The following is a 26,143-nucleotide window of genomic DNA, read 5'->3' on the forward strand; positions in this document are numbered from 1 at the left end:
GGCTTGTAAATGAATAAATCATGTCCATATCTTTGGAATATATAAAAACGATACAAATACATTTTCGTGTACAAAACACAGACAACCAAATATATCTGTTCACCTACTTATGCGCCAACCACAGACTATAAACAGTGTTTTCTCTCGCTGCCTATCAGTCTGCCCCGAAAAACGAGACATTTTCCCAACTTGAGCACTGAGATGACCAGTAAAGGCCACGCCACACATTTTCTAAATACAGTTTGATTTTAGTATGTTTTAGATTGAAAATATACCGGAAGCTCATCTATTTCCTCTGACCGTTCACCTGGTGTTATCACAGATTGTGTTTCTGCCTGACGGTTGTGAAAGGTGTGTTCCCGTCGGAATGTAGGCTATGTGGAAGTAAGGTGATTTGTAAAAGCAGTATTCCTGTGAGATTTGTAGCCTAGTTTTTTGAAACCACGTTTGCAGTGTAGGACAATAAAGTATTTGTTTTAGATTAGATTTAAAACAGCCACAGACACGCACATACACACGGTGTCATTTACGTTCAAGTACATCATTGCCTAGTTTGTTTTTCAGGGTTTACAATTTAAACTGTAAAAACGAAAAAAATATGCATTAGCTGAAGTGCAAAACATCCATCCATCATACTACCAAAGTATAAATGGGTGAAAGATTGTGATATTGAAGCAGACCTGATATTATTTGTTGGTGGTGAGTTAGAAGAAAGGCAATGCCTCCCTAGTTTTGTAAGACAACACTGAAAGACTGCATGATTTACCTGATGTTTTAGTATTTATTTGTGCAGTATTTCTGTAGTAATATCTTTTCATTTCTTTTGAAACTTTATTTATTTGTATTACTGTACCATAATTGCTTGATTGTGATATAGTATTAAAAAAAAGTTTTTTGTTTTTAAGACAGAATGGAAGGAACCAATGACTAAATTTAAATGAAAGGAAAGACACGCTGTATAAAAATAGAGTTATGTAAAAAGGTTTGTGTCCTTACATTAGTCAAAACAAAATGATTCCCACTATTTGAAAGTGGCACATTAAATGAGCAATGCAATGCGTGTTAAAACATTTGCATCATTTTTTAACAGTTTATTTCAGTCTTTATGCATCCTTTCAGTCCCATTCGCATCAAAATAAAGTCCTGTTTTCAAGGTCTGTATCACTGGCACTCTGAAGCAGGTGTTATTCTGTGTATGTGAGTGTAGGACTTCATGAGTGTCACACTGCCATGGTGTGACACTCCCATAGGTAAAACACACTCCTCTGTCAGCACCTCTCGGGCGACGTCCCAGCACATCACTGTGGAGATAACTTGGTTTTTGTTATCCCGACCTCCCGTGATGAATAGTTTGTTGTTACAGGCAGCGATGGCGCAGCTTGCCCTCTCCCCTAGACGAGTCACAAGGGACCACGAGTCCGACAGAGGGGAGTAGCAGTACATGGCATGCATGGCACCACCTGAGAGCAGAAAGAATAAGGTTAAGAAATATATACATATATAAACTGATCCATTTCTCAAGCAAGAATCTCATTTCATATACAGTATATAGGAATATTGAAGCCAAATATAGATTCACACAAGTGGTGGAGGACTTCTACTACTCTAATATAAAAATACTCCATCACAAGTAAAAGTCCTGCATTCAAAATGTCACATAAGTATTAGTGTGAAGGTTTTATTAGCGAAATATATTTAAAATAAAAAAGCAAAACCACCCACAATTGGTTAAGCTAATTAAAGTTAATTTTACTATTTTATATACTGCTGGGTAGTTTAGTCTGTTTAAGTTTTAATATTAATGTAGTGACATAAAGATATTTCACTCTGAACTGCTGTGGCATAGTGGCTAGTATATGTAGATGTATAAAGTTTAAACTAAAGTATAAATACCTCAAATATGTACTTAGTTACATTCCACTACAACTTACCAACTACATAGATGCAGTTCTTGAATGTAACGGCATTTGTGCATTTGGTTTCAATGGGAATGGGCGCCCGCAGTTCCCAGCAGTCTGTCCCAGGTTCCCAGCACTGAACCTTATCAGTTGCCAACTTTCCATTCGGCCCACCACCAATCACATAGATCCATCTGTCAAAGCTTGCAGCAGCAAAGGAACTCACACCTACTGCAAGAGGTGTCACCTGCAATAAGGGCAGCCAAAAGGGCTTTTGAGTAAGAGTATGTGATGAAGTATAGCCTAACAGACTTAGAATGAAATATGGAAGTATATTGCTTAGAAGCAGTATCCTTAAGGAGCATCAGATGTGCAGTATGACATCTAATGTACACAATAACAGTAAAAAAAATCAGTGTCTTATTAGTCAATTGTTCCCAGCTTTGAGAAGCTGTAAACACAACACTGATATGACTTTGTAAAGCTGACATTGCAAACTGTATTAGAGTGGCCTATTTCGACATTGAGTCGACATGGACCAACATTAGGATAAATATGGAGGTCATGTTTATGACCACTTCACAAATGTGAGTCGAATATTCACTCTCTTTTGGACAGTGTTTTGGTCCTCACCAACTCCTGAGGGAAGTATTTTGCAGCTTAATGTTCCACCATGTTCACCAGGTAGTCTTTAACTTTTCTCTGTCTGCCGTTTGGTGCTGAGCAGGTATTATAACATGGGTTACCTGCTGCTGCAGTGACAGTGAACGAAATCTAGCTCACATTTGATTGTTAGAGCCTTTTAGCTGAAAACAGCTGCCTTCAGCCACTGGTGATGCAAGTCATATCAGGATAGTTGCAGGCCGTAAAACTTAAACAATGCATTGAAAGGTGCTTAAACACTGTAGAAAGGAGAAGAACTGCAGAAACGGGGGTAATTCTTTCTCATCACTACAAGCAACAGTTTTCACATACTCAGAGTCATTTGTAACATATGTCAATTATGTTTTACCTGTATCCAGCGATTGTGAAAGGGATCATAGGCCTCTACGCTAGCAAGTCTCTGAACCCCATCAAATCCACCTAGTGCATACACCTTCCCCTCATGGACTGCCATCTTGTGTCTCCAGCGGCCAGTTATCAGAGGCTCGATTTGGATCCACTTGTCCAGGGCACCGTTGTATTTCCAAACATCATGTTGTGTCTCCTTACCTCCTGCAACAACAGGAGCATTACAGAAAACTGTCACCTACAGTAGGCACTATAGCTTCTATCCCAATGTGTCACTGAGTATTTAGTAATGACTCTATCATTGCTCTACATTGGGGCAAAAAGTTATTATTCTGATTAAACATGTAAAATCCAATGACAGAGTCTGAACTTTCACAGCATACATGTTGCTGAACAGTTAAAGTAACCACAGCTAATGTATCATTTCCTGAGTTGGGAAACACCTAAAACCACAACTGTTACTGCAGATGATGTCATGTCTTCCTGTTGTTTTGTTCAGTGTAACTTTTTCATTAAACTGTTACAACGTCCCATTTAAATAAGAGCGGCCTAGATCCATTTAGAGCAACCTGTTTACACGATGGAGATGCAAGAAAAATGAATACATGATGAAGGACACATAGAAACTTTTACTTTGCAGATGCATAATCAGCTGCCGGTGAACAATTTCACTTTCATCTGGAGAGGGTCACACATTTTACACGAACTAAAGCTTTCTATGAAAATATAAATATGTGACTTTTCTCACCAGATATGTACAATTCATTGCGGAAGGTGATGCAAGCAAACTCCACCCATTTTCTGTTTTGGGACTCATCCTCCATCTCTGTGATTGGCAGCCTGGCAACCTCTAGCCTGCTGCGTCTAAGGGGGTCCAAACAGGTGACGGTGGAAATGAAGCGTTCATCTTTAGTGCAGCCTCCGATGATCAAGAATACCTCTGATAGAAAGTGCCGCACACGGGGTTTAGTTCGTTCAGAGACCACCTACAAACATGTTGTAGAAAGCACATTAAACTATAAAACATTATGATATTATAATTATAACAATACAGCAGATAATGTTACCACAAAATGAGTTGGCTAGAAAAAAGTGATTTTTATTCCTAAAAGTAGCTCTTAGTGCAGTAAATATGGGACATTTTAAAGGATAGTAAGTAGGTTTAGCCCCTGGCAAAGTGAATTAATTATACTAACCTCCCTGCCTGAGAGGTGATAGGCGCGGGCCTCTTGCAACAAAGGAAAAGCTTCACTGCAGTGCCGTATCAGTTCATCTGACTCCACTTTTTCTACAAAGTATGCTGGCTCCAGCAATGGCAGTCGCACATGTGAGAGCAACCTGGCCAGTAAAGGATAGCGTTCATCCTTCTGGGCTCTCACCCAGCGCATGAGTGCCTCGAAAACGCACTCCTCCCATTTCACATCAAGGTCATCCCTCTGCAGGACAGCCTCCATAGACTCTGCTGGCAGCTCCAGGAAGTCCTGCTGCTGGACCACCTGGGAGAATTGTGAGGTGATGTAGTCCTGAACCTTGGTCTTCAGGGCCGACAGGGCGTGACTTTCGGCCAGATTCAGGACCCCAATGCAGTTTTCCAGGTGCAGGGACTTGCTCAGAAAGCCAGCACACGCATCCACGACACGCAGGAACTACGAGAAACAAGGCGAGCATGAGAATCACTGTAGCTTTTCATCTGAAAATTAAGTAAGCACTCAGATGTACACATAGATGGTTTCTCAGTATTCAGGTTAGGACCTGGTGGTGAATGAGCAGATTCAACTATTTGAGATTTATGAGCTGTACGAGGATTTCAAAAGTATGCAACACTACAGTTGACAAGACAACGTGAAAATTGTCTTGAAAACCCAAAGAGATGTCACATGCCATAAAAAGATAAAAAAGATTAAAAGCCAACAAATGATCACCATTAGATGTGTTTCCTCAAACTATCCTAAATCTTAATCTGATTCTAGCCTCAATCCCAAACCAGCTCCGAACAGCCTGATGAAGAGCTGAGAACCAATCAGAATGCTTGAATTTATTTTTAATCCTCAAATTATATTTTTAAGACTTCAAACTGCTTATCACAAAAATAGAAGTACAACAACACCTGCCTCACTTGTTGTGTGACACAGCTGTGTAGTTAATTTAAGCCTGTATGGAAAACTGATCCTGAGTGTAAACAACTGGGCAACTTTCACTTCCCTCTTAGTGCAACACATTTCTTAAGCAGTGAGATGTTTGTTCCACTGAATGGAGGAAATACTGTCTGTAGTGAGAAGATCGTGAGGCTTGCAAGATTGTAAATGTGGTTCTACACTAACAGCAGCAACATGATATTGCTAAACATATATTTCATAAAGGTCTGAGTGAAAGTTTTTTCCTACATTCGCCATGGCTCTAACTTTGGTAGTTAGTCCTTTTACTTCTGGTGAAATACATAGAATGAAACAAATGTTACAAATCTTATGCAAAAAAATAAAAAAACTTTTGAATGGATCGTGCTAAAAAATAATGATGATAATAATAATATTTTCTTTACTGGTTGATTTATGCTTTGAGGATTTTAGGAGTTTATACAATTTTTGGTTTAGGATTAGGTTTAGGACATGGTAACATCATATTAAAAAATCCACATTATTATTTCCAATTTGTTGAGAACTTTTTCTCGTTATTGGAAATCAAATTGTAATGGTTAAAGTTTGTGATTACTGTTGATAACGTGCTCAAGATTTAGAAGGAACTGTGTGTGTGTGTCAGAGAATGTTTGTGCTAAGTAAACTACCAGCGTATCTTCTTTAAATGTTATTGTATATAACTGTCGTTTCACCTGAAATTGACTGGCAGCTTCTAGTATCCTCTGGACATTTGAGTGTGTGAGGAGGGCTCGGCTGGTGTAGGTATACTCCAGGAGAGAGCGCATTGTCCCACTGTCCAACCCCTTTATTTCCACACACTTCTCATGACTCTCCTTCAGACCACTGCAAAACATTGCCCTACACAGAAAAAATGTCATTTAGTAAAACCAACAATCCCATCACCACAAAAAAAAAAAGAAAGAAAAGACAATGCTAGTTTACTTTTACCTGAAGTACTGACTGGCAGCAGCAAGTATGGCTCTATGGCAAGGGAAGTCATACCCTTCAACACTCAGTATCACATCGGTCAGCTCTCTGTTCACTCGCAGAGTCTCCATCCCTCTCTGCAACTCAACAGGTAGACCTCCATCTTCCCAGTGGATCTCACTCTCTCCGGTTGGATTCTCTCTCTCCTCATTTGGGCTGGAGTCATCTCCAACAAGCGGCACGGGACAGTCTGTCGTCGTCTCCAGTGAGTCACTCATCTTTTGCAAGTTCTTCATAGACTCACTCTCCTCAGAGGAACAGCATGCAACTGTTCTGGGTGCACCTGCATGCATAAAACGGCAGAAAATAACCCCGTGTGGTTTACGGTCGTAACATTTGTGTCGCTGTGAGATGTGGATTTGTTTTTTCCTGTCCTCTTCATACTTCCTATTCCTGTTCTGTGATGAACATACGTATGTAGCAATGCTTGTTTCTAGACACTTCCTCTTCTTGTGTTGAGTAAATTTCCCCTAAGTCACGCAGCTTTCCTCTTCTTTTTTTTCCAAGACCCCACAGGTGTCAGGTTTCCAACCACCACCACCTCATCAAATAGCAATAACTGCAAATAACACTCAGCATCTAAATGTGTCATATCTAAAATACATTTTTATATACTACGTGTTCCTGTTTTTCTATGAGTTGCTAAGATCTCACTTCTAATTTAACTGTCACCACTCCATCATTCTGGCACTTCAGTAAGAGAGAACTGACTTTAATCGTGAGAAGCAGCTTGTGACCAGAAGGCTGCTGGCAGGATGAATGTGGGTGGGAAAGTGGAAGCTTTTTTCCCCTCCCTCATTATCACCACTGAGGTGCCAATGCCTAGTTACCATAGTAACTATGTATATTACATTGCTTTATTAATTTGCTTTACATATATTTCATGGTATTGTATTAATTGTATAATGTGTGTAGATACTGCACACGATACATTATCATGCATGCATGTTATAGGAAACGGGTACGTGAAATCCCCCTGCGTTTGCTCAGTCAGGGCGAAAGTCACAAACACAGCTGCAGCAGGGATGTATTCCCCTGTCTTCTCCACCAGGTGGCAATGTTGTCTGATTGATCTAACACACACACACATACATAACACTAAAAAACAATATTACTGAATCCAAACTTATTTCATTGTTGCCGAAATGGGTCAGTCTTGGACCCAAGTTATACACATATTTCCTTACTGAATCAGCAGAGGGGGGGCTGGTTGGTGTATTTTATTATTTCTAAGAGCGAAAACTTACAGATATGTGTGTGCGGGGGGAGGGCGGGTCCATGTGTACTCACCTGCCTGAAGCAGAAACAGCAGTGAACACCATACCACTGTTTCACTTCGCACTTTTTTTTTTTTTCAGCTATGGTTGAGGTAAAATGAGCGTCTCATCTCTGTGTTTGTTACGGATTTCATCGTTTTGTGTAATTACATGCGATGTAATTTCGTGTCACATTTGGTGTATAATGTATGTCAGCCCTCACTGTGAACCTCTGGGTCCACAGATTGTCAGTGAATCACATCGAGTGTAGATCTCAGACAGAACAAAACTGATTTGTCTTTTTTTTTTTTTTTTTTTTTTTTTTCTTAACCAAGCCTACCACCAGAAAGCTGCACATGCACAAATTTGACATATGTCATCAAAATAGATATAAGCTTTACTATGAGAAAAGTATGTTGAAACTGCATGCAGTGCAGTTTGCAGGAAATATTTCAGACTTCCTCTTGGAGCGACCTACAGGAAACGTATACCACATTATTAAAACACAGACAGAATTTCCGACAGAGACCGACTCGCTACTGCTATGGTGTGAACAGTGTCACCTCTGAAGCAGGTTCAGGATGAGGGCTTCCCTGCACTGCCTTTGGACGATCAGTGTCCTTTACGGTCTAACTCTGCGCTGTGGTAAGTAGTTCACTGAATTCCTGCAGTTGAATTGGATTCTGCTGAGGGATCATGATGAATGCAAATATGGTAGAATATGTAAATTAACTTAGGTCATGCTCTCATTTAAAAAAAAAAAAAAAAAAAAAGAAGCCATTTCGCATTTTGTCATTACTCCAGGTCCATCATGAATATGCCATTCACAAATAAAAAGACATAATAATAACCACTAATACATGTGTATATTGAGCTACACTGTAAACGTGTCTGATACACCTAAAATTCTCATGTGCTTCTGGAAACTCATTTTTATGATTTTACAAAATTGCCTTTTGCAAAGACTTCTGTGATAAAACTTCGTGATTCATAACTGTTGATTCACCTGTGTTATTCTCTTTGCCTTTTTTAACAAAAATGTTATTGATGTAGACAAACAAATGACTTGCAAATTATTTTCATGAAATCGAAAAAGCTGCACTAATCGCTTGCTTTCTTTTGAGGGAAAATTAATTACCCTGCCATGGAACAGACCTTTTCCACTATTTGCAAGAAACTTGTTCTCATGAATACATACTTAACATTATATGCTGTAAAACGTTTCCATTTCTTGTGATGTACAGTACAACTCACAGGCTTTATAGTTTTCCCTCACATATCCATGCAATACTGAGACAAAGGTTAGACCCTGAAGTGTAGCACCCTTATAAAACATTAATAACATTTAAAGCTGCAGTATTCAACTGACATCTGTGTTTTGTCTGTGTGTCACTCAGGAGAAGCCAAAGTGCTCACTGAAGTACAGGCTGGGCCTCTGTATCGCGTGTTGGGCTCTCCGCTCTCCATCTCCTGCAATGTGAGCGGCTTTCTCAATAAGAACGCTCGACAAGAATTTGAATTCCGTATTAAGAAGCCTGAAAATCCAACATTTGAGCTCAACATCATCAGCACTAGAGACCCAGGCTTTGGGTATGCCATGTATACACAGCGGGTGATGAGCAGGGGAATTACTCTGAAACATTTGTCTCCAACCTCAGTCCTGTTTGAGATACAAAGCCTACAGAAAGGTGATGAAGGGGAATATGACTGTTCTGTAGTCAACTCAGAATCTGTTTATAGAGGAACCTACAGTGTTCAGACAACAGTCAAAGGTAATCAGTCAACATTCTACTGTAAGACCTACTTTACAATGTAAGTGCATCACTGTATTGTAAGTTGGCAAAAATGTATGACTTTCATGTTTTTGTCTCTTTTTCTGATATGGGGCCATAGTGATTGACAACTCCCTAAGTGTTTCATCATCTGAGACCACACCACTGCACTATAATGAGGGTGATGCTCTCACTTTAACATGCCAAGCCTCCAGCAACACCATCCAGCACACCCATCTGTCTTTTGCCTGGTTTCTCCATAAAGATGGTGAGGACAGCGCTCGGCCTATCATTTCTCTGGACAGAGATTTCACACTGAGTCCAGGCCAGGGGTTTGAAGAGCGCTACCAAGCTGGGCTCATAAGGTTAGATAAAATGGGAGAAGCCAAATACAAGCTAATGATGGCTCAACTGGAGCCGTCAGACCAAGGTAGGATCTACTGCCAGGCTCAGGAGTGGATCCAAGATCCTGACCGCTCCTGGTACTCCATTGCACAGAAGGATGCAGAGGAGACTACGCTAAATGTCAAACCCAGAGGTTAGAAGCAACTATCATTTAATTGGTATAATCTATTAATAGCACAACTTGACACATTCATTTTTACTTTCCCTCTTCACTGTCAATTTGGCTTCTTGACAGGATGTGTGTCTCCGTGTGGCATGTTTGTCTCACTGTGATTATTTTTTGCCTTGAGCAGAGGTGGTGCCAGACACGTCCTCTCTGGTGGTGAGAATCTCGGCACAGCAGACAACGCTGCAGGAGGGGCAGGAGCTGTCGCTATCCTGCAATGTAGACACACAAAATCTGGATAAAAGGTTCTTCTCTGTAGCCTGGCTGCGGGCAAGTGTTGAGCTGGCCCGCATCGGCCCTACAGGTGTTCTGTCTGTGGGGCCTGAGTACAGTGGCCGAGAGAAACAAGGAGAGCTCAGGGCAGCCAGGATAGGTGATAGAGATTACCGTCTCATATTGCAGCCTGTCAGAACTGAGGACAAGGGAGAATACTTCTGTAGGGCATGGCCTCAGGACAGAGGCCAGGATGGTGTCTTCACACAGGGAGCAGCCCAGGATTCCAGCCCCCAGAAGATCAGCATCTCAGCCACCGGTCAGTCAGCAGATAAGGCCCTACTAACTGAGATAAACACACATACAGGCATTAATTCAGGGTTTAATTTCCTTTCCTGTATGATCTACAATTGATTTTAAGGTTATTAATAATGATAATGTCTTTCTTAATGTTATCTTCTCAAACACAGTCATGCCATCTGTCTGTTGCCTTGTCTCATCACAGATAGTGGGCTGTCAGTCAAAATGCAACCCGATGTGAGTGTTAACGAAGGCGACAGGCTGAACCTCAACTGCACAGTGGATGGGATTAAAGGTCAGCTCTCCGTCACCTGGCAACACAAATCAACATCAACATCAACGGCCTCCTTTACCAATGTCATCAGTCTGAATCAGGAGGGTGTTACGGAGATAGAGGGGAAGTTTGTGAGTCGCAAAGTGAGGGCAATGCGTCCAGCAACTGACTCCTTCACTCTGGAGCTTGATGAGGTCACGCCCTCTGATTCAGGTGTCTACCAGTGTGCTGTGTCTGAATGGAAAGCCAACAGCAAGACCTACAGCCAGTCACAAACCACCACTGTGACGGTGGCTCCTACAGGTAAAATATGTCTCTGTCCGTCTGGGGAGTACAAATCATTTAGGACAAACAAATGATGAAACCTGCATATTGACATAACAGCTTCCTTTTATCAAGTGGTTTGGTTCCTCTTTAAAAAGGGAGAGTCATTGATATGTTGTCTGAAACTTCTATGAGAAAACACATTTGTTAAATTTTGCTGAACAAGTGGCAATGCTTAGGATGTGGTTTTTGGTCAGTCTGCCAACTGGTGTGTCTGTTAGCACTTCCATCCATCCAACAGTTTAATCCATACTAAGATATCATGACAACAGACGGCCAGATTGCCATGATTTATAGGATGGATATTCATGGATCCCAGATGATTATAACCTAATGATTTAACCCCTCTGATCTTTACTGTGGCACCACCATCAGGAAATACCATGCAAAAAATTACATGCATTAGATTTATATACAAGTTTGCATGCAAGAAATTTCAAAGGCAAAACAGGCAGATTGCCGTGACATTTGCACATGCTTCCAAGAGAAGCATGAAGATTTTGATTTTAATCAGCACACTTTGAGCCTGACTACAGGCAAAGCTCTAAGAAAAAGAAAAAAAATATATTCTTTGTGATGCAGGGTGTAATGAATATTGCTGGGTTCACTTCCAGGGTTTTAGACTTGAAGTCTTGTTAACATGTGTTTGTTGAAATGACACAAAAATACAGACTTTGGAGTATCTCACTGCATAAATTTGCATTTAATGGGGAAAGACGGATTTTCTTGAAAGTCTTGAGACTGCTTAATGCTTTAAGTTATAAGTTTTATGCGAAGACAAGTGTGTTGACACAGAAGTACTTGATATTTAATGGATGAAAGTTAATTTTAAATATATCAGTGTGCCTGTGAGCGTGTTAACCTCATGTTTTAAAGAAGGAAATGATTTTGAGAAATGGTTTGCAAAACAATGTGTGAACGTAAGTGAGAGAAGCAGACACTACTTTGGAAATGTCATGTACTCACATCTCTTTTTTTTATTTAGAACACTCTTGAATGCGTGATGGTTGTATCATCACTAACTTCTACTCTCTTATTCTCCACAGACTCATTTGTGAAAGTGAATCTGATAAGTCGCAACAATGTAGTGACTGTCGGAGGAAATGTGGAGTTGATTTGCCGGGTCAAAGGGCCACGAGTGCCACTAACACTGAGCTGGAGCCTGCAGCGTGATGTGTCAGTTGTAGATACCATCCTGACACTGTACTCTGATGGTGGCCTTAGTTGGTCCGGAGACCAGCAAGGCTACCAGGTGAAAGTACAGAGCAACTCAAATGAAGTTCTTTACTATCTGCTTATTAATGGTGCGAGCCGCAGGCAGGCAGGAAGCTATCAGTGTAGTGTGTCTGTCTTCCTGGAGAATGCATACAAGAAGCTGCCTTCATCCCACCTGCTGGCTGTGATGGTGCAGAACCCAGGTACCACTGACATTTTGCAAGGCTACCTGCCATCAATGAAAGCTACTCTGTGAAATGTATTTGTCTGTCTTTCTCACCATATTTGACTTAACTTGTCTCTCTTTTCTAGAGAGCAAACTCATGCTGACCTCCTCCCCCAACTTGACAACAAATACCGACACTGATGTAGAAATAAAGTGCTCAGTAATGTCACAAACCTTTGCATCCTCTCGCTACGCTGTCACCTGGCTGCATCAGCAACTGGCAGGAAATAAGACCATTGTAAGCTCGGACCGGGATGCCCTAGTAACATTTGGGACCCAGGTGGAGCAGAGCAACAGACCACGAATCAACATGAGGCGCACCAAGGGCCCTAGTTTTGAGTTGACTATTCGGCAAGCTCAGATCTCAGACAGTGGCTCATACATATGTGAGGTGGTCGAGTGGCTACAAGATCCTCGTGGTGATTGGTATCAGCTCTCGCCAGTGTCCACAGTCACAGTGCTCACAGTTATTGAGACGGGTAAGTTTGTTCATCTTTAATTAGCTCACAGAAAAGTTCTCCAGATTTCTTTAACCAAAGGACACATCTAATCAGCAACATTTAGGCCACAACATTTAGAAAATAAGAATTTAACACAATATTGTTGATTTATGCGGGTTTCTTTTCTCTGCCCGTCCTCTTTCTCTAGCACACAATCTTTATTTAAGGTTACCTTAGTTTAGCACAACCACTAGACTAACCTAACTAGGCTGCTCACTGCAGCTTCATAGTAACTACACAGTGACATAGTTAAATGTCAGTAAAACAGGAAATAAGAGTATTTTTCAAAACATTGCACTGTCATTTTAAAACTTGGGCAGACAAATTCCTATTCTCAATGTCATAGAATGGAGTGTGTGGTTGTCTGCATGTGTTTTGCTAACTTGTGCCGCACAACCACATATGTTCTCAGCAAAGTAACCATTTTGTAATGGTGCTGGCATATGTTATGGCCTAGTGATGTTGTTGATGGCTTTATGCCTTATGTTGTCTTCTGTTTGGTGTATACATCTCCACTTGTTCTTCTTTACTGCCTCTTTTAGTACGATTACAGATATGTTTTCTGCTTCTGTCCTTTGTAAAACCCCTTAATCTCCATTTTGTCTTTCCCAGACTTCTCCTTCATCTGTCCATGTACCTAGGAATTTAATTTTAAGTCTCATTGAAATCAATCAGCTCTTTAAACTAAAGTTGAATAAAATGTGTTTTTTTCATAGTAAAAAAACTGTCTGTTGTAATGGCTGAGGCGGAGCAGAATGTGAGCACATCCCAGGACTTCACTATCCCCTGTAACATCGCCATACAATCCAGCAGTGAATCTCAGTTCCAGGTCACATGGTTTTCGCAGAAGGAAACAGAAACTAAACAACGCCCCATATTCACAGCCTATCGAAATGCTACCTTACAAGACAGGTTTGGGAAGGGTGATCAGCTAAGATTTGGCCATCCCCTACCTAACCAGTTCAGCCTTACAGTCCCGAGGGCGGGTCCTGAAGATAGTGGCCTGTATTTCTGTGAGGTGGAAGAGTGGCTCCCATCTCTGTTTCAAGGGTGGAGGAAGTTTGCAGTGGAAAAGTCAGAATATATGACTGTTAATGTCTACGCAGATGGTAAGCAGTGTGATGTGATTAGCACTTTATTCTCACCAAATATCAGCTGTTGCAATTCATTTGAAATCATGTGTGTATGTGAACACAAGTAATTCACTTCTTTGCCTTCTTTGCAGGAGAGCCGTCTCCACAGTGTAACTCAGGTACCTGGATAGGGATATTTGCAGTTTTTGTTGTCTTCTCTCTGGTGGTGATTTTCCTACTGGTGCTGAAGATTTGCCGGAGCAAGCGTGCAGGAGGAAAGAAGTCAGGCGGGTCTCTGTGGGTAGAGAAACACCCTCTGGAGACCAACCCTGGTGTAGAGGATTGAACAACATGGAGAGGACAGCAAAGAAGAGCAGCTGAGGATTAAAAAAAAAAAATCTACTCATATTTTTTTATGTGCCGTGTTGTATATGCAATAATGTTTTATCATTTAAAATGTTGTACAGTACATATTTTTTATTTGTTATTCAGAATTAAATAAAAAAAAAAAAATGTTCAAATGTTTTACTCTCTGTGCAGCTTGGAATAATTTTGCCTTTATGAATTAATGAAATTCATTAAACCATTAAAATTGAACAGGCACTTTTCATTTTGCAGTTAAAACATATTTGCATAATCACCAGCCTCTTACAGCTTTCGTGCGATGGACAGTCAAGCAAGGCAGCATATTAACTTTGTAGCTTTGCACCTACAAAGCAGCATACTCTGACAGATTCCTATGTAGCAACACACTAGGCGTTTTGATATTGGGTCTTTGATGAGAACAAGTCAAAGCTTAGCGTGTCTGAGGAAGAGGCTAATCATGCAATGTGGTAAGATTTCAAAAATGTCATAGTAAGTTAGACGGTAATGAATCAGCCAGGAAACACTGTGGTACTGTAAGAGCACCAGACAACTGTGTGGTCAACTAGCGTGCTGATATATGTGTCTTGCAGAAGCACAATTCTCAAAGAGAAGTAAAGATCTGCTGAAAGAGTTTTTGCTGTCATTAGATAGTTGTCTCGCTAAAGGTTACACACTGTTTTAGATGATAAGCCCATTTCATTTACATGTGATTCACAGTTCACTTTTAAGATAAAACATGGAGGCTGTGTGTTCATGTATAGTTGATTTTTCTTTATTGTTTTGGCTCTACTCAAACAAATTGGATTTGATGTCTGATTTTCAAGGTGTGCACATTCATGATATTTGTCCAATGTAGGTACCATAGCCTTTTTCATACATAGTCTCCTTATTTTGGGACAATGCATCAGGTCTGTGCTCCTAAATACACAGCCAGAGCTTTTAGGGTGAGAGGAATGTTCTTGACTTGCCAAGTCAATAACCTCTATCCAGCTGAGCCTGTCTCTCTCTCCCTTAAGGCCAGAGTGAAACTAAAATCTACCAAAACAAGCAAGAAGCTGAGGTGACTGCAGTACAATCCTAACACACCATCACCTGATTTCTGCTGGTGTCACTGAGTTGTAGAAAATCCACTGTGCCAAAAACAACAAATCACGTCACCATGAAGTTACTCAATGAGCTGCACTGTAGGCTACGTGTATATGTTTGCATGTGACTGTAAGATCTTGAATCTCTGCCATATTGCAGCTGCTGCATTTTAAAAGATGTTCCTGCTCAACAAAATTAGATTCTGGAGAGTTAACAAATCAAAACTTTAGAAGAAAGTAGTTTCTTTTCCTCCCTCCCTCCCTCCCTCTTCCACATCTCATCATTTCTCCCTACATCAGCCCTATCAATGTTTAACACCCCATCCATGTAAGAGGCAGGAATAGAATCCATTTCTTGCTTTCACTTGAGGAAACAGGCCAGAACACAGAAATACTCCCATACTGAGAAAGAGTCTTATCTGACGAGTGTATAGCAGTTATGCACAACTGAAGGTAAAACTAACTGGTTTTCTGAGAGATGTAAGAAACTAAAAGAACACTGAGGAACTTTCATACAGGCTGTGGTTCTCTCAGCTCCAGAGAGTTGATGTAGCGCTGTCTTTGGTCTTGAATTGTACCGGCCCTTCACAGCCTGGTGGACCAGCTCTCTCTTACAGCCTCCTTCTTGACTTTATTGTAATTCCACTCCCTTGTGTTTCCATGGCAATGCCTGTCAGAGCAAACAAAGAAACATTGAATTTGGGAGGCAAATCGATGCTTGTGTCTACGCAGCAAAGACTAGACATAGCGGGGACAAACTACTGTGTTCAAGGGCAGCCATGCTAGAACTCTGCCTTAAAATCTGATCATTAACATATTAAACAGTTCATATCATCACTTCTTGTTTTCACAATGATACTGTTGCATACAGTTCATAGTCAAAAGTGGGATTCACAAGACCACATCTATAATCTTTCTCTTCCAAAAGCTCACATGTGTTTGAAGATATTTTGGTTCCCAGTTTGCCAGCATGTAGCTGGATGCTTTAAGCTGGTTATCTCTAACGCTATGATCTCATTCCAGATCTGATTTGGCATCAACTTGATGCTCTGTCCTTCATGTGCCATGACTGGATTTATGAAAACTTTGTAACTATTGTACTATAACATCTTGAACTGGGTACACACATTTACAAACACTGCTAGGAAGGTTATACCGCAGTGATTGTAAATCAGCAATATCCCAGCAGCATATCTGTGCTTGCAGCAACATCTACCTGTTTATGGGGAAATAAACATGAAAGAAGATTTACAACAGTATCTCTTATTTGCATACCTGCAGACTTAACATTATTTATTCAGGGCATTACATTCAAGTTTCCCAGCGCCAGAACTTAGACATCATAAGCGCCGTCTGTCCGGTTTAGTGACACACCTAAATGGCACCTTGCCATCATCAATGTTGTTAGTTTCACTTATGCCCTAGTGATGTCCTGACTTTTCATCTAGCACCACCAGCAGGTCAAAATTTTTCACTTATCAACTGAAATAACTGGCGCAACAGTAAACACAGACATTTATGGTTTCCAGGAGTTCCACCAGCTTATGTGATCGATCCCCTGACTTTTCCTCTGGCGCCACCACTAGGTTGACGATGGTGGTACAAAGTGTAATGTCTCAACCAAAAGTCGCTTTGCCATGTGAACTTTGGTATAGACATTCATGTCCCCATTAGAATGACTTACAATAATGGTGGTGCCCCCTTGACTTTATATTTAGCTCCATCATCAGGTCAACATCTTATGTTTTATGACCAAATACCTGCACGAAAAGACATTGGACAGTAGTGGAGTACATTTACTTGAGTACTGTACTTAAGTACATTTTTCAGGGATCCGTACTTTACTCGAGTATCATGTTGGGGGGAGACTTATGACTTTTACTTCACTACATTTGAAAGGCAAAATTTGTACTTTTCACTCCACTACATTTCCACCCATAAGCCAAGTACTCGTTACTTTTTCTAATAAAAAAGTGGAAACCTTGTGGATTTAGTGTTTTGTTGACGTTTTCCTTCCAAAAAAAACATGATTGGATTGTAAAGATGTCACTAACAGGGACAGCCTATCAGCAATCACGTTCATTTTTCCTTGCAGGAATATACTTGGTTTAGTACCATAGACTGTATATAAAAAGTTTAGTACTTACTTGTTGATGACAGGATGGTGGACGAGGAGGCAGGTACATCCCAGCAACGCACAGGCTGTGCCAACCCATGGCCATATCTCTCAAGTATATTCAAGTTTTGTGAAAAGAATAGCGACAGTTTTCGCTTTCAGTGCTTACTTTGCTTGCCAAAAGCAAACTACATCATGGCCTACAGAAATTCGCCGTCTAACCTGAGGAAGCATGTCCAGGTATATATATGCATGCTATGCCTATGTTAAGCCTAATGTCTAAGTCCTGAAATAGAGTTGCCTTACTTTTTCTACTAGTCACAGAGATGGTTGATAAAGTGCACTAAAGGATCGGCTGGCTGCCATTATATATTATATTTAGACCACCAACATAATATTTATTTGACCGCCTAGGGGTTTACAGTAGTTTAATAGCATGCTAATAATAGTACCTATAGGCTGCTATAATTTAACAAGAGTAATAATATTTATTTGACTGCCTAGACTTGAATTTAACTCATTTCACCACAGTTCAGGATATAGAGCTACATTTGGTCTTGCTAAGTTGTGACTTTTCTGATTTTGCATTATCACTATTGCTTTATGCTTACCAGATACAAACAATTGATTCTACTGGGTGAGTTTTATGAAAGTTTAATTTACTGTATTTTAAAGTTTTTGGGTGCTGTTTTCATTCTGTTCGGTTCAAAGTCGCCTTTCATTCATACACTCTGCCAGATGTACGTCAGAAATTTGCCTTGCGGGCTGCTTAGGAGTGTGAAATAAAGTAACATTTAAAATGTGAAAATGACTTACCTCTTTTTTCAATTAAGTTGTTTCATTTTTGTTACAGTCTTCAAAGGTATTTACATTAAAGATTCTACAAAAACTCCATCCAGTAGGTTTCTGTAGGTGAAGATATTGTGCTAATAATAATCGCTATTTAGAAAATTTACTTTTACTTTTAATACTTAAGTATTTTTAAAAACAAGTACTTTAGTACTTTAACTTAAGTAAAAATTTGACAGTAGAACTTTCACTTGTATTGGAGTAAAATTGAAAACACAGTATCTGTACTTTGACTCAAGTAAGGAAGTTGTGTACTTCGTCCGCCTCTGCCCATCAGTGCTGAACAGAAAATGTTAGAATGTTAACGTACTAAACTAAGATGGTGGCAGCTGACTGCTGACTCTTTTTGTTATGAGAGGTCAAAATGTCGTCTGTGAGAAAGGTCTTCTTTTGTCTGCTGTGCATCCTGTCTCTCTTACTGTCATCTGTATGAAAGACTCCTTATGACTCTCTCACACACACACACACACACACAGTAAACAGCACAAGTGATCAAAGGTTGCCCTGAAACACCCTCCTGAACAAGAGGATAATGTGTCCTGGCAGAGGTAGAGTTGACACGAGGGACGAGAGACACTCAAGATACCATCTGCACAAATTATGTAATACCTCTCCTGAAATCTGAAAGTCTTCTCTGAAGCCTCCTCTCACCTCAGCTCACTGAATCTCTTTGCTTACACCCTCAACTCCTCTCTACTCCCTCACGGCCCTGCCTTGCCTTTGATATTCCCTTTTCTCACAAGGAGAGGGCACAGGCCTGACAGAACTGCCATCTGTTGCTCACCCGGGTAAAAGCTACATGGTTTTGCTCTCCCTTTTGTCTCCCTCTCTTGTCTCTCCACATGCAGTCTTACCGCCTGTCCACACTAGAGGGAGCTATTGTTACCCAGAAGGACAGAGACATGCAGAAGTCTCCAGGTTAAGATACAGACGGGTGAGTCAGAGTCCTTCAGAGCTTGTCGTCACAGCACCCAATCTGAGAGTCTCTTTCTCTGCTTTGACTTGTTGACTGTCTCAGCAACACAGCTTGGCGAGCAAGTGAATGTCTGTATGTGTAGAGGAATAGTGGAACAAATGCCTTCAAAGTTGGAAGGAGACATAAAGTACAGGTGGAGAGTCTAAACGTCGGGGCCTGGTGTCTCAGAGGGTGTGATGGTGACACCTCAAGGCTGCACATTGCCACCTAGAATAGCAGGATTCGAGAGAAGTCGAACTATACCGAGCGTGAGTGACAGGCCACGGCCTCTTCACGCAAACACAGAGAGAGAATTACCCCCTTTATCCAATCCCACTTCAACACACAAATATATAGACACACAGACTGTATACAAGTCTCTAAACTGTTAAGAGCTGCTGCCTTTTCTTGTTGAGGCCTGATTGTTATCCCCAGAGATGGTGCCGGCTGGTAGAAGGAGCTGGAGAGTCCAAAATAAAAACAGCTTAAATGGTGCAATATGAAGTAATAGCCTGTTCTGCTCCCTGTCAAGGGAGCTCTCAACAAACTCAAGCTCCTGTTTTTTTGTTTTTTTGTTTTTTGTTTTTTTTTCACAGCTGTACTCTCACACTGCACAGATGAACATCCCAAAGCTGCTTTATCTTTGTGCCTCCTGTTATGGTAATATAACTCACCAATATGTACAGTATGCATTTGGCTTTCATGTTTGTGCGCCTGTCAGTCTACTTGTGGACGTGTATATGCTGTTGCTGCTACCTTTAATCATATTCGCAGTATGCTGTGTCTCCCCTGACTGACAAAACATAGAGAGGATGATGACAATTGCAGATGTCATTATAATAGCACCACTGAGTATTTACTGATTCATGCGTCAAAGTGAAATCAATCCATCATTGTTGGTGTTTTTGTTTTTTTGTTTTTTTTGTATCGTGCAGACACATGTATAAAATAATGAATCTTCCTTGAACCTATTTCTCCTATGTCGTTCCTTCTTTCCACAGGGGAATGTGTTTAACAGGACAGCAAAGACATTTCCATCCCACTAGATTTCTTTGTTTTGGGATTGAATGCAAGATAAGTTCTACCGCTGATAAAATGATAACAAACACACTGTCGGTGCTTCTTTATAGGACTGCAGGGGCTTTTACTGTGAGACTTCTGCGAGCCTTGCAGCTACTTCTGGCCATTATCACAGCTGTCATCATCCATGCTGGAATCATTCAGAAATTCCTTTTAATAAATTATTGTGCATTTATATCAAAGAAACATCAGTGGCAGCAACATGTGCCCATTGTGAATAACTGATGACATATCTAACTAATACTGTGGGAGTTTCCATGCATCTATTTGGCTTGCAGATGACACTCTGCCAAGGGCAATCTGAATCAAGCATCACCAAGGAAACAGAAGTAGCATGAAGTCTGAGATGTCAGCTAGAGCAGGAGTTTTTAATTTAGCACAACTGTGATTTCTGGCTGATGTTGTCATTGTGAACTTTCCTGGGTGAGAATATGGGAAAACAACAGTTAAGCTGGTTCAACGCCGTCTGTGTAGAGTTTGACGTTATCTGATTTTGATAGTGACAGAGCTGCTGCTGAGAAGAGGCCTCTTGAGCTGAGGGATGAGAGTAGAGGAAAATGTCAGCTGCTTTCCAAAACATTCATTCATTGGTATCTCAGAGCAGGGCAACAATAGCTATAACTCTGCAGCTATCAGGGAAGTCTATCAGCAGAGGCGACACAAGCTGCTAATCAGCCAATACATCAGCCACTGGCACTTGAGGCTTTCCTCACACCCAGAGCCCATCAGGGTTTTATTTCCAAAATGTTTTCCTGAAAGGTAGAGAGGGTGGAAATGTCATGGTGAGTTTGACTTTAACCCCGCTGCACCTTGTTGGTACACACTGTGTGAGAGGGGAATGAGACCAAGAAAGAGACTGCTGAGAGTTTTTCTCAAAGGCTAATAGAAAAATCTGGCATAAGACTGTGTAGCGTCTGTCTTTGCATCTTCCTCCGCACTTCATTTGCAGCATGTCTGTGCGGATTTGCTTTCACCTAATTATCATCTGTGCCACTTATTATTTTTCTATTTTGCCTCATATATCACTAGCTTTATCTCAGTCTTGCAGATATCTTTATTTTGCTCTTGGAGGCAACTAGAAAACCTTTTTCTTTAGCAATGGATGATTATTTACACCACTGTGAAACTTTGTGGAGCTCATTAAATGTAGAGTTATCTTCTTTTCCCAATACTTTAGTCCTCAAATTGTCACGGTAACACCTTTAGCACCACGAGAGCAACCTGAACTGTAAATGAATAAAACTTTTCAGTTGCCTTTGTTGCTTTAAGCCACTCTGGTGCAGCCTTGGTGGATTAGTGTATTTGCCTGCGTACCCAAATCACACAGGAAAAGCTACGATAAAGTACAGCTCAAATCAGACATATCCATCAAACAAACAGAGCCAATCTGCCGTTTTCTTTAGTTTAGTTCTGCACATTTGATTAGCTGTGCAATGCCACAGGACACCGCTATCCCTACTGCAGTGAGATAATTGTGTGTTCACAGGCACAAATGTTTTTGTTCTCTGCACTGGCATGTGTACGTCTGACAGTTCTTCTGTGCCGCCTGAACAATTTATTCACGCCATTATGCCAGTTTTGACGGGTGCCTCGCCTGTGACTAAGATAGCTACAGTATGCTAGTGAGCTGACGTCTTCATTAGCAGTGGTTTAGATGCTGTCACCCCCCCCCCCCACCCCACCCCACCCCATCTCCTCTTCAGTCACCAGCAACGACGCTCTGCTGCGCCCATCAGCTCCCATCAGCCTTTCTCTGCGTGTGAGGAGCTCCCCCAACTGCTGCTGCACTAATTCATGTTGCTAATTAGCTGACAAACACTGTACAGTTCGACCAAGGACCTGGCACATTTACTACACTCATGTTTGTATACCACATCTACAACCACACACACACACACACACACACACACACACACACACACACACACACACACACATACACATACACACATACATAAATTCCCATTCATACACATCCACAGTTGCATGCATATGGCCTTTAAGTAACATACTCTCACATAAAACAAACATTTTCATTCAGTGTATCCTTTCTTTTACAAACTGAACACATATTAAGTTAGTACATGATTTCACATTTGTTAATCTACAGTTCTAATAGTAAGTACTATATAGTTTAAAACATCTTTCCTCATACTTTCTAATCAAAAATACACTGTAGCATACATACTGTATTGATATTGAATGTGTACAGTCATTTCAACTAAAATAGTGGATCTGATTATCAGCCCCCTTTTAAAATCATACATTATAATGTGGCTACCATGGTAACCAACTCCTTGAGACTACTGACAGTAAAAGTGGAATAAAAAAGTTTTTGAATGTAAATGAACCACTTATAAGTGACATTAATCTCTATTATATCTAATTTATCATCCTCATTAGTGGATTTTCTGTGAGACTTGTATCTGTTCTATCTGGGGGTCAAATCAGGTAAGTATATGAAGAAATATGAAGCGAAAAGACTTTAAGCCTCTCTCTCTCTCACTCTCTCTCCCTCTGCAGATTTTCTCTGTCTCTCTTTCTGAGCAGCTGGTTGATGTGACACTGAGGCAGGCAGACCTGTCACACATCATCAGGGTCTTACAGTGTGACACAGTGGGCCTTTAGGGCACAGAGATGGTCTGATCCACGTCCACATGTAGGTATATCATTTTTTTTTTTGTCTAGTCCAGAGCACGGCCAAACTCAAAGTCATAATGGCAGTAATGAGAGGTCCCATGATACTTTTATGCCACATTCTTTTATTCATCATCTGTCAGTCTCTGCCTAATTACATACAGTACAGATGTAGACATCACAGGAGCTGCTCTTTTTATTTCATTTATAGTTTGCAACCTTGAATTAGAAAATGACCCCGCAGGCACAAGTAAAATATACACAATATATTTGGCACTGTTCATAGCATTTGATGCAGCACTGAAGGGGTGACTGTCATACTTTGCTGCAAACACTATTATAAATCAGTCTTTCCTCTCTTTATCTTGTTTGCCACTTAAAGGAAAAATCCACACTGATTCAAATAGGGCAGAAAATTGATGGTGCAAGGAAAGTTTGAATCACTTTGCACTTCTGGCAACACTGCAATCAGAGATGTAAAAGCATGTGATTTTCTTTTTCTTCTCTTTTTTCAGAGGCTGATTGAAAACATCACTGATTGGTGTGTGGTCAAGAGTGCGGCATGCTGACAATTGCACCCACAGAAGCTTTTCAGCAGCAGTTCGCTACTCAGTAATTCAGTGTAGATTTACTTTTGAAGTCGTATCCTTTAGAGATCATCCCTTAGAGATCACCCAGGAATTATGTTTTCCTACACTGGAATAAATTATGTCATCTTTTAAATTCTCTTTCTTTAAGACTAATGAGAGCTGAATGTGCTGATGCTGTGCAAGACATTAAGGTATTTACAGGTTGCAACTCACTGAAGAAGCTGCTGTTTTTCTTTTTCTTTCTTTTATGCTTTAATGACATAAATAGATCCTTAAAAACTAATCATCTCTTTACAACATACGGTAGATAGCCAAATCCGCTCCCGACACAGCTAACATGAAAGGCTACCCCCTGGCAAACCTCAAACAGGAGACAAGTGTGTGCGCTGATAGCATGTTTGTCATGCTTAGCCTCGCTCTTCTGTGTGAAAGTGTACTAGCAATGACGCTTATGTGAGTTTAGATGCTGATTTACGGTCATTTAGCAGTAGATGTGGTCCTTTCAATGAACCATACATAGTATATTTAGCACTGTATATGAGCTCAATAAGGAAAGCTATACAATGATAAAACTTTATCAATACCTAGTGTCGGCATTTGGTCTTTCAAACTGTATTGGTAGTGGTCTTAAAACAAGCTGGTAAGGGCTGAGATACAGGTTTTACTGTAACAAACCTTACAAGTCTTTCATCCTCAGGATCTCTCTGCTGCAGCAGGACCATTAGACGTCATGATGCAGTGTGCTGTAATTGGTATTTCTGTTGGTAAGCAGCTTCTTTATCCCAGAACTGAGCCTCACACTGTGCTGGAGACTGTCTGGTATCAGAGCTGCATCGAACACATGAACCTGTACATATCACTCAGATAAATGCCTTCAAAGATGAACAAACTCCGATGCTTCAGTAGTACATTTTGTTGGGAGTTATTTGGTCTGTATGGTTTTTGCTCCATATCCAGGTATGGTGTGAAGCTACTTCCCTTCTACCTCTGTATATAATAATTCCTCCCATTAAAGTATAACAGCTGTTGCATATGCAATAAGATGACCCCTACAGCTAAGGGGAAGTTCATAAATTAACATTTTTTTTATTGCCCTGTGTCATCAAAATTGGCAGCTCAGTTTACACAAATGGCAAAGGGTGGTTTCCACTTTGATGTGGTAATGAGCTGTTTTGATTTCTGTGTGTCAAGCATGTTTTCACGGTGAGAGGCATTCCCAACAGCTACTACTTCAAAATCAATTAAAACCTTTTTTGCTAACAGCCCTGCCTGGTGCAGAAGGGAGAAAAGTAATTTTCTCACCCTCTCTCCCTCAGTCATTTGAAGAATGTGGACCAAGAAGAGCAGAAATGTGGAGTCCTGAGGGATAGAGAGTAAGTCCTGGATTCAGAACGCTCAGCTGCAGTGTTATCTCTGCTGCATGTGTGCTGCTTACAGCACGCTTACAGCAAAGCATGTATGCACAGTACACGGGCCAACTGGGACTATATCATTTCTCTTTTCCAGATATATGTATTTAACTCAGTGTATTTGTAACGAGGACATTTAAATGGAAGATTGCATGTACGCCTAGTTTTAGCCACATTATTTTCCTCTGACAAAAACGAAAAGGGAAAAGCAATTTTATAAATATAACGCTCTTAATCCACTTTTGATTGTTTTGAATCTTGGTGCAGCTAATGCTAATCAGTCATGAAATCCAAGTCAAATCTGTGAATAACAATGTGATTTATTGATTCCCTGAACTTCATGTAACAAGTCCTTGAACTAATATCCCCCGGAACATTTATTATGCTTGAAATAATATCACATGATTTGATGAGGCTGGTTCCAAATATATATTTAAAGTAATATTATGCTTAACAAAAGCCTTATCCTCATTACAGTAAAACAACATTACAAACTGTAATTATTTTCCTCAACAGATTTCAATGCCAAAGGTTGAGCCCAAAAAACAATACTGACCCACAAAAATGATTTCTGGCTTCATGCTGTAAAATGAGAATATCAGGATTTGCGAAATGTTGTGTGTTATGATTCATAGGATTAAGGGTTCTCTGTTGCACAAGTGCTTACAGTATGCAATGTTGGGCTTGGAAAGTTTTTGAACTGAGGTGTGTCAAAGTTTGTTTGGGCACGATCAGATTTTCTGCACAGTCGACACCTGCTTGCATGAGCCTGTATGTGTGCATGCATGACTCCCTTCAGGTCCCCACATGTTGTTAACATGTCGCTATTTTGCAGCTTCTCTCCCTCTATAGACCAGTGTTTTTCCAGTAAGGGAGTCAGTCACTACAAAGAAAAATATAGCAGTGTGTACCTCTGTTTATGAATTTTGAAGGACATGAAAGGTGCATATGAATGTGAATGATGAATGCAGTAGAGATGAAAAAGGACATCAGAGCCAAAGGCCTGCTAGAGAAAGTGTTTTGCATGGGAGTTCTGGCATGAGATAGTGTTTGCATCAGAGGCGGTGTTTTTCACAGCAGGTGTATGTATGTGTGTCCTAAACTGTGTGTGTATATGTGTTTCTTTGTGTGTGCCCGTGCGTGATGAATATGCAAGTGTGTTTGTTTAAGAGAGTGTAAGTGCATGACTCAGCCCGGGGTGGGCAAGCAGCTCATGTTTCTTCTGCTTGGCAGGCAACAGAGATGAGATCGGATAAACCTGATCAGTTAAGGAGCCCTGTGCTTCACCTCTTCCAACAAGA

General features: G+C 40.6%; 2 protein-coding genes across 2 annotated transcripts; one reads left to right on the forward strand and one right to left on the reverse strand.

Annotated features, from left to right (window-relative positions):
• Positions 1–761: 761 nt before the first annotated feature.
• Positions 762–6,509, reverse strand: klhl6 (kelch-like family member 6). The gene is made up of 7 exons (XM_071475730.1): positions 5,993–6,509; positions 5,737–5,902; positions 4,106–4,555; positions 3,658–3,895; positions 2,911–3,113; positions 1,932–2,145; positions 762–1,460 (listed from the first exon to the last, which is right to left on the reverse strand). The coding sequence occupies exons 1-7, from the start codon at positions 6,322–6,324 to the stop codon at positions 1,162–1,164; spliced, it is 1,902 nt and encodes a 633-aa protein (XP_071331831.1). The 5' UTR covers positions 6,325–6,509; the 3' UTR covers positions 762–1,161.
• An 851-nt stretch (positions 6,510–7,360) lies between these two features.
• Positions 7,361–14,281, forward strand: LOC139620355 (immunoglobulin superfamily member 3-like). Its single transcript, XM_071475771.1, has 9 exons — positions 7,361–7,932; positions 8,685–9,059; positions 9,181–9,597; positions 9,758–10,162; positions 10,349–10,720; positions 11,788–12,159; positions 12,269–12,661; positions 13,399–13,791; positions 13,908–14,281. Exons 1-9 carry the CDS (start codon positions 7,869–7,871, stop codon positions 14,099–14,101), a joined length of 2,985 nt encoding a protein of 994 aa, XP_071331872.1. The 5' UTR covers positions 7,361–7,868; the 3' UTR covers positions 14,102–14,281.
• Positions 14,282–26,143: the final 11,862 nt, after the last annotated feature.

This window comes from Trachinotus anak, unplaced genomic scaffold (genome assembly GCF_046630095.1).
Source record: "Trachinotus anak isolate AG129_WGS33_773 ecotype Australia unplaced genomic scaffold, CSIRO_AGI_Tana_v1 ptg000001l, whole genome shotgun sequence".
Lineage (NCBI taxonomy): Eukaryota > Metazoa > Chordata > Actinopteri > Carangiformes > Carangidae > Trachinotus > Trachinotus anak.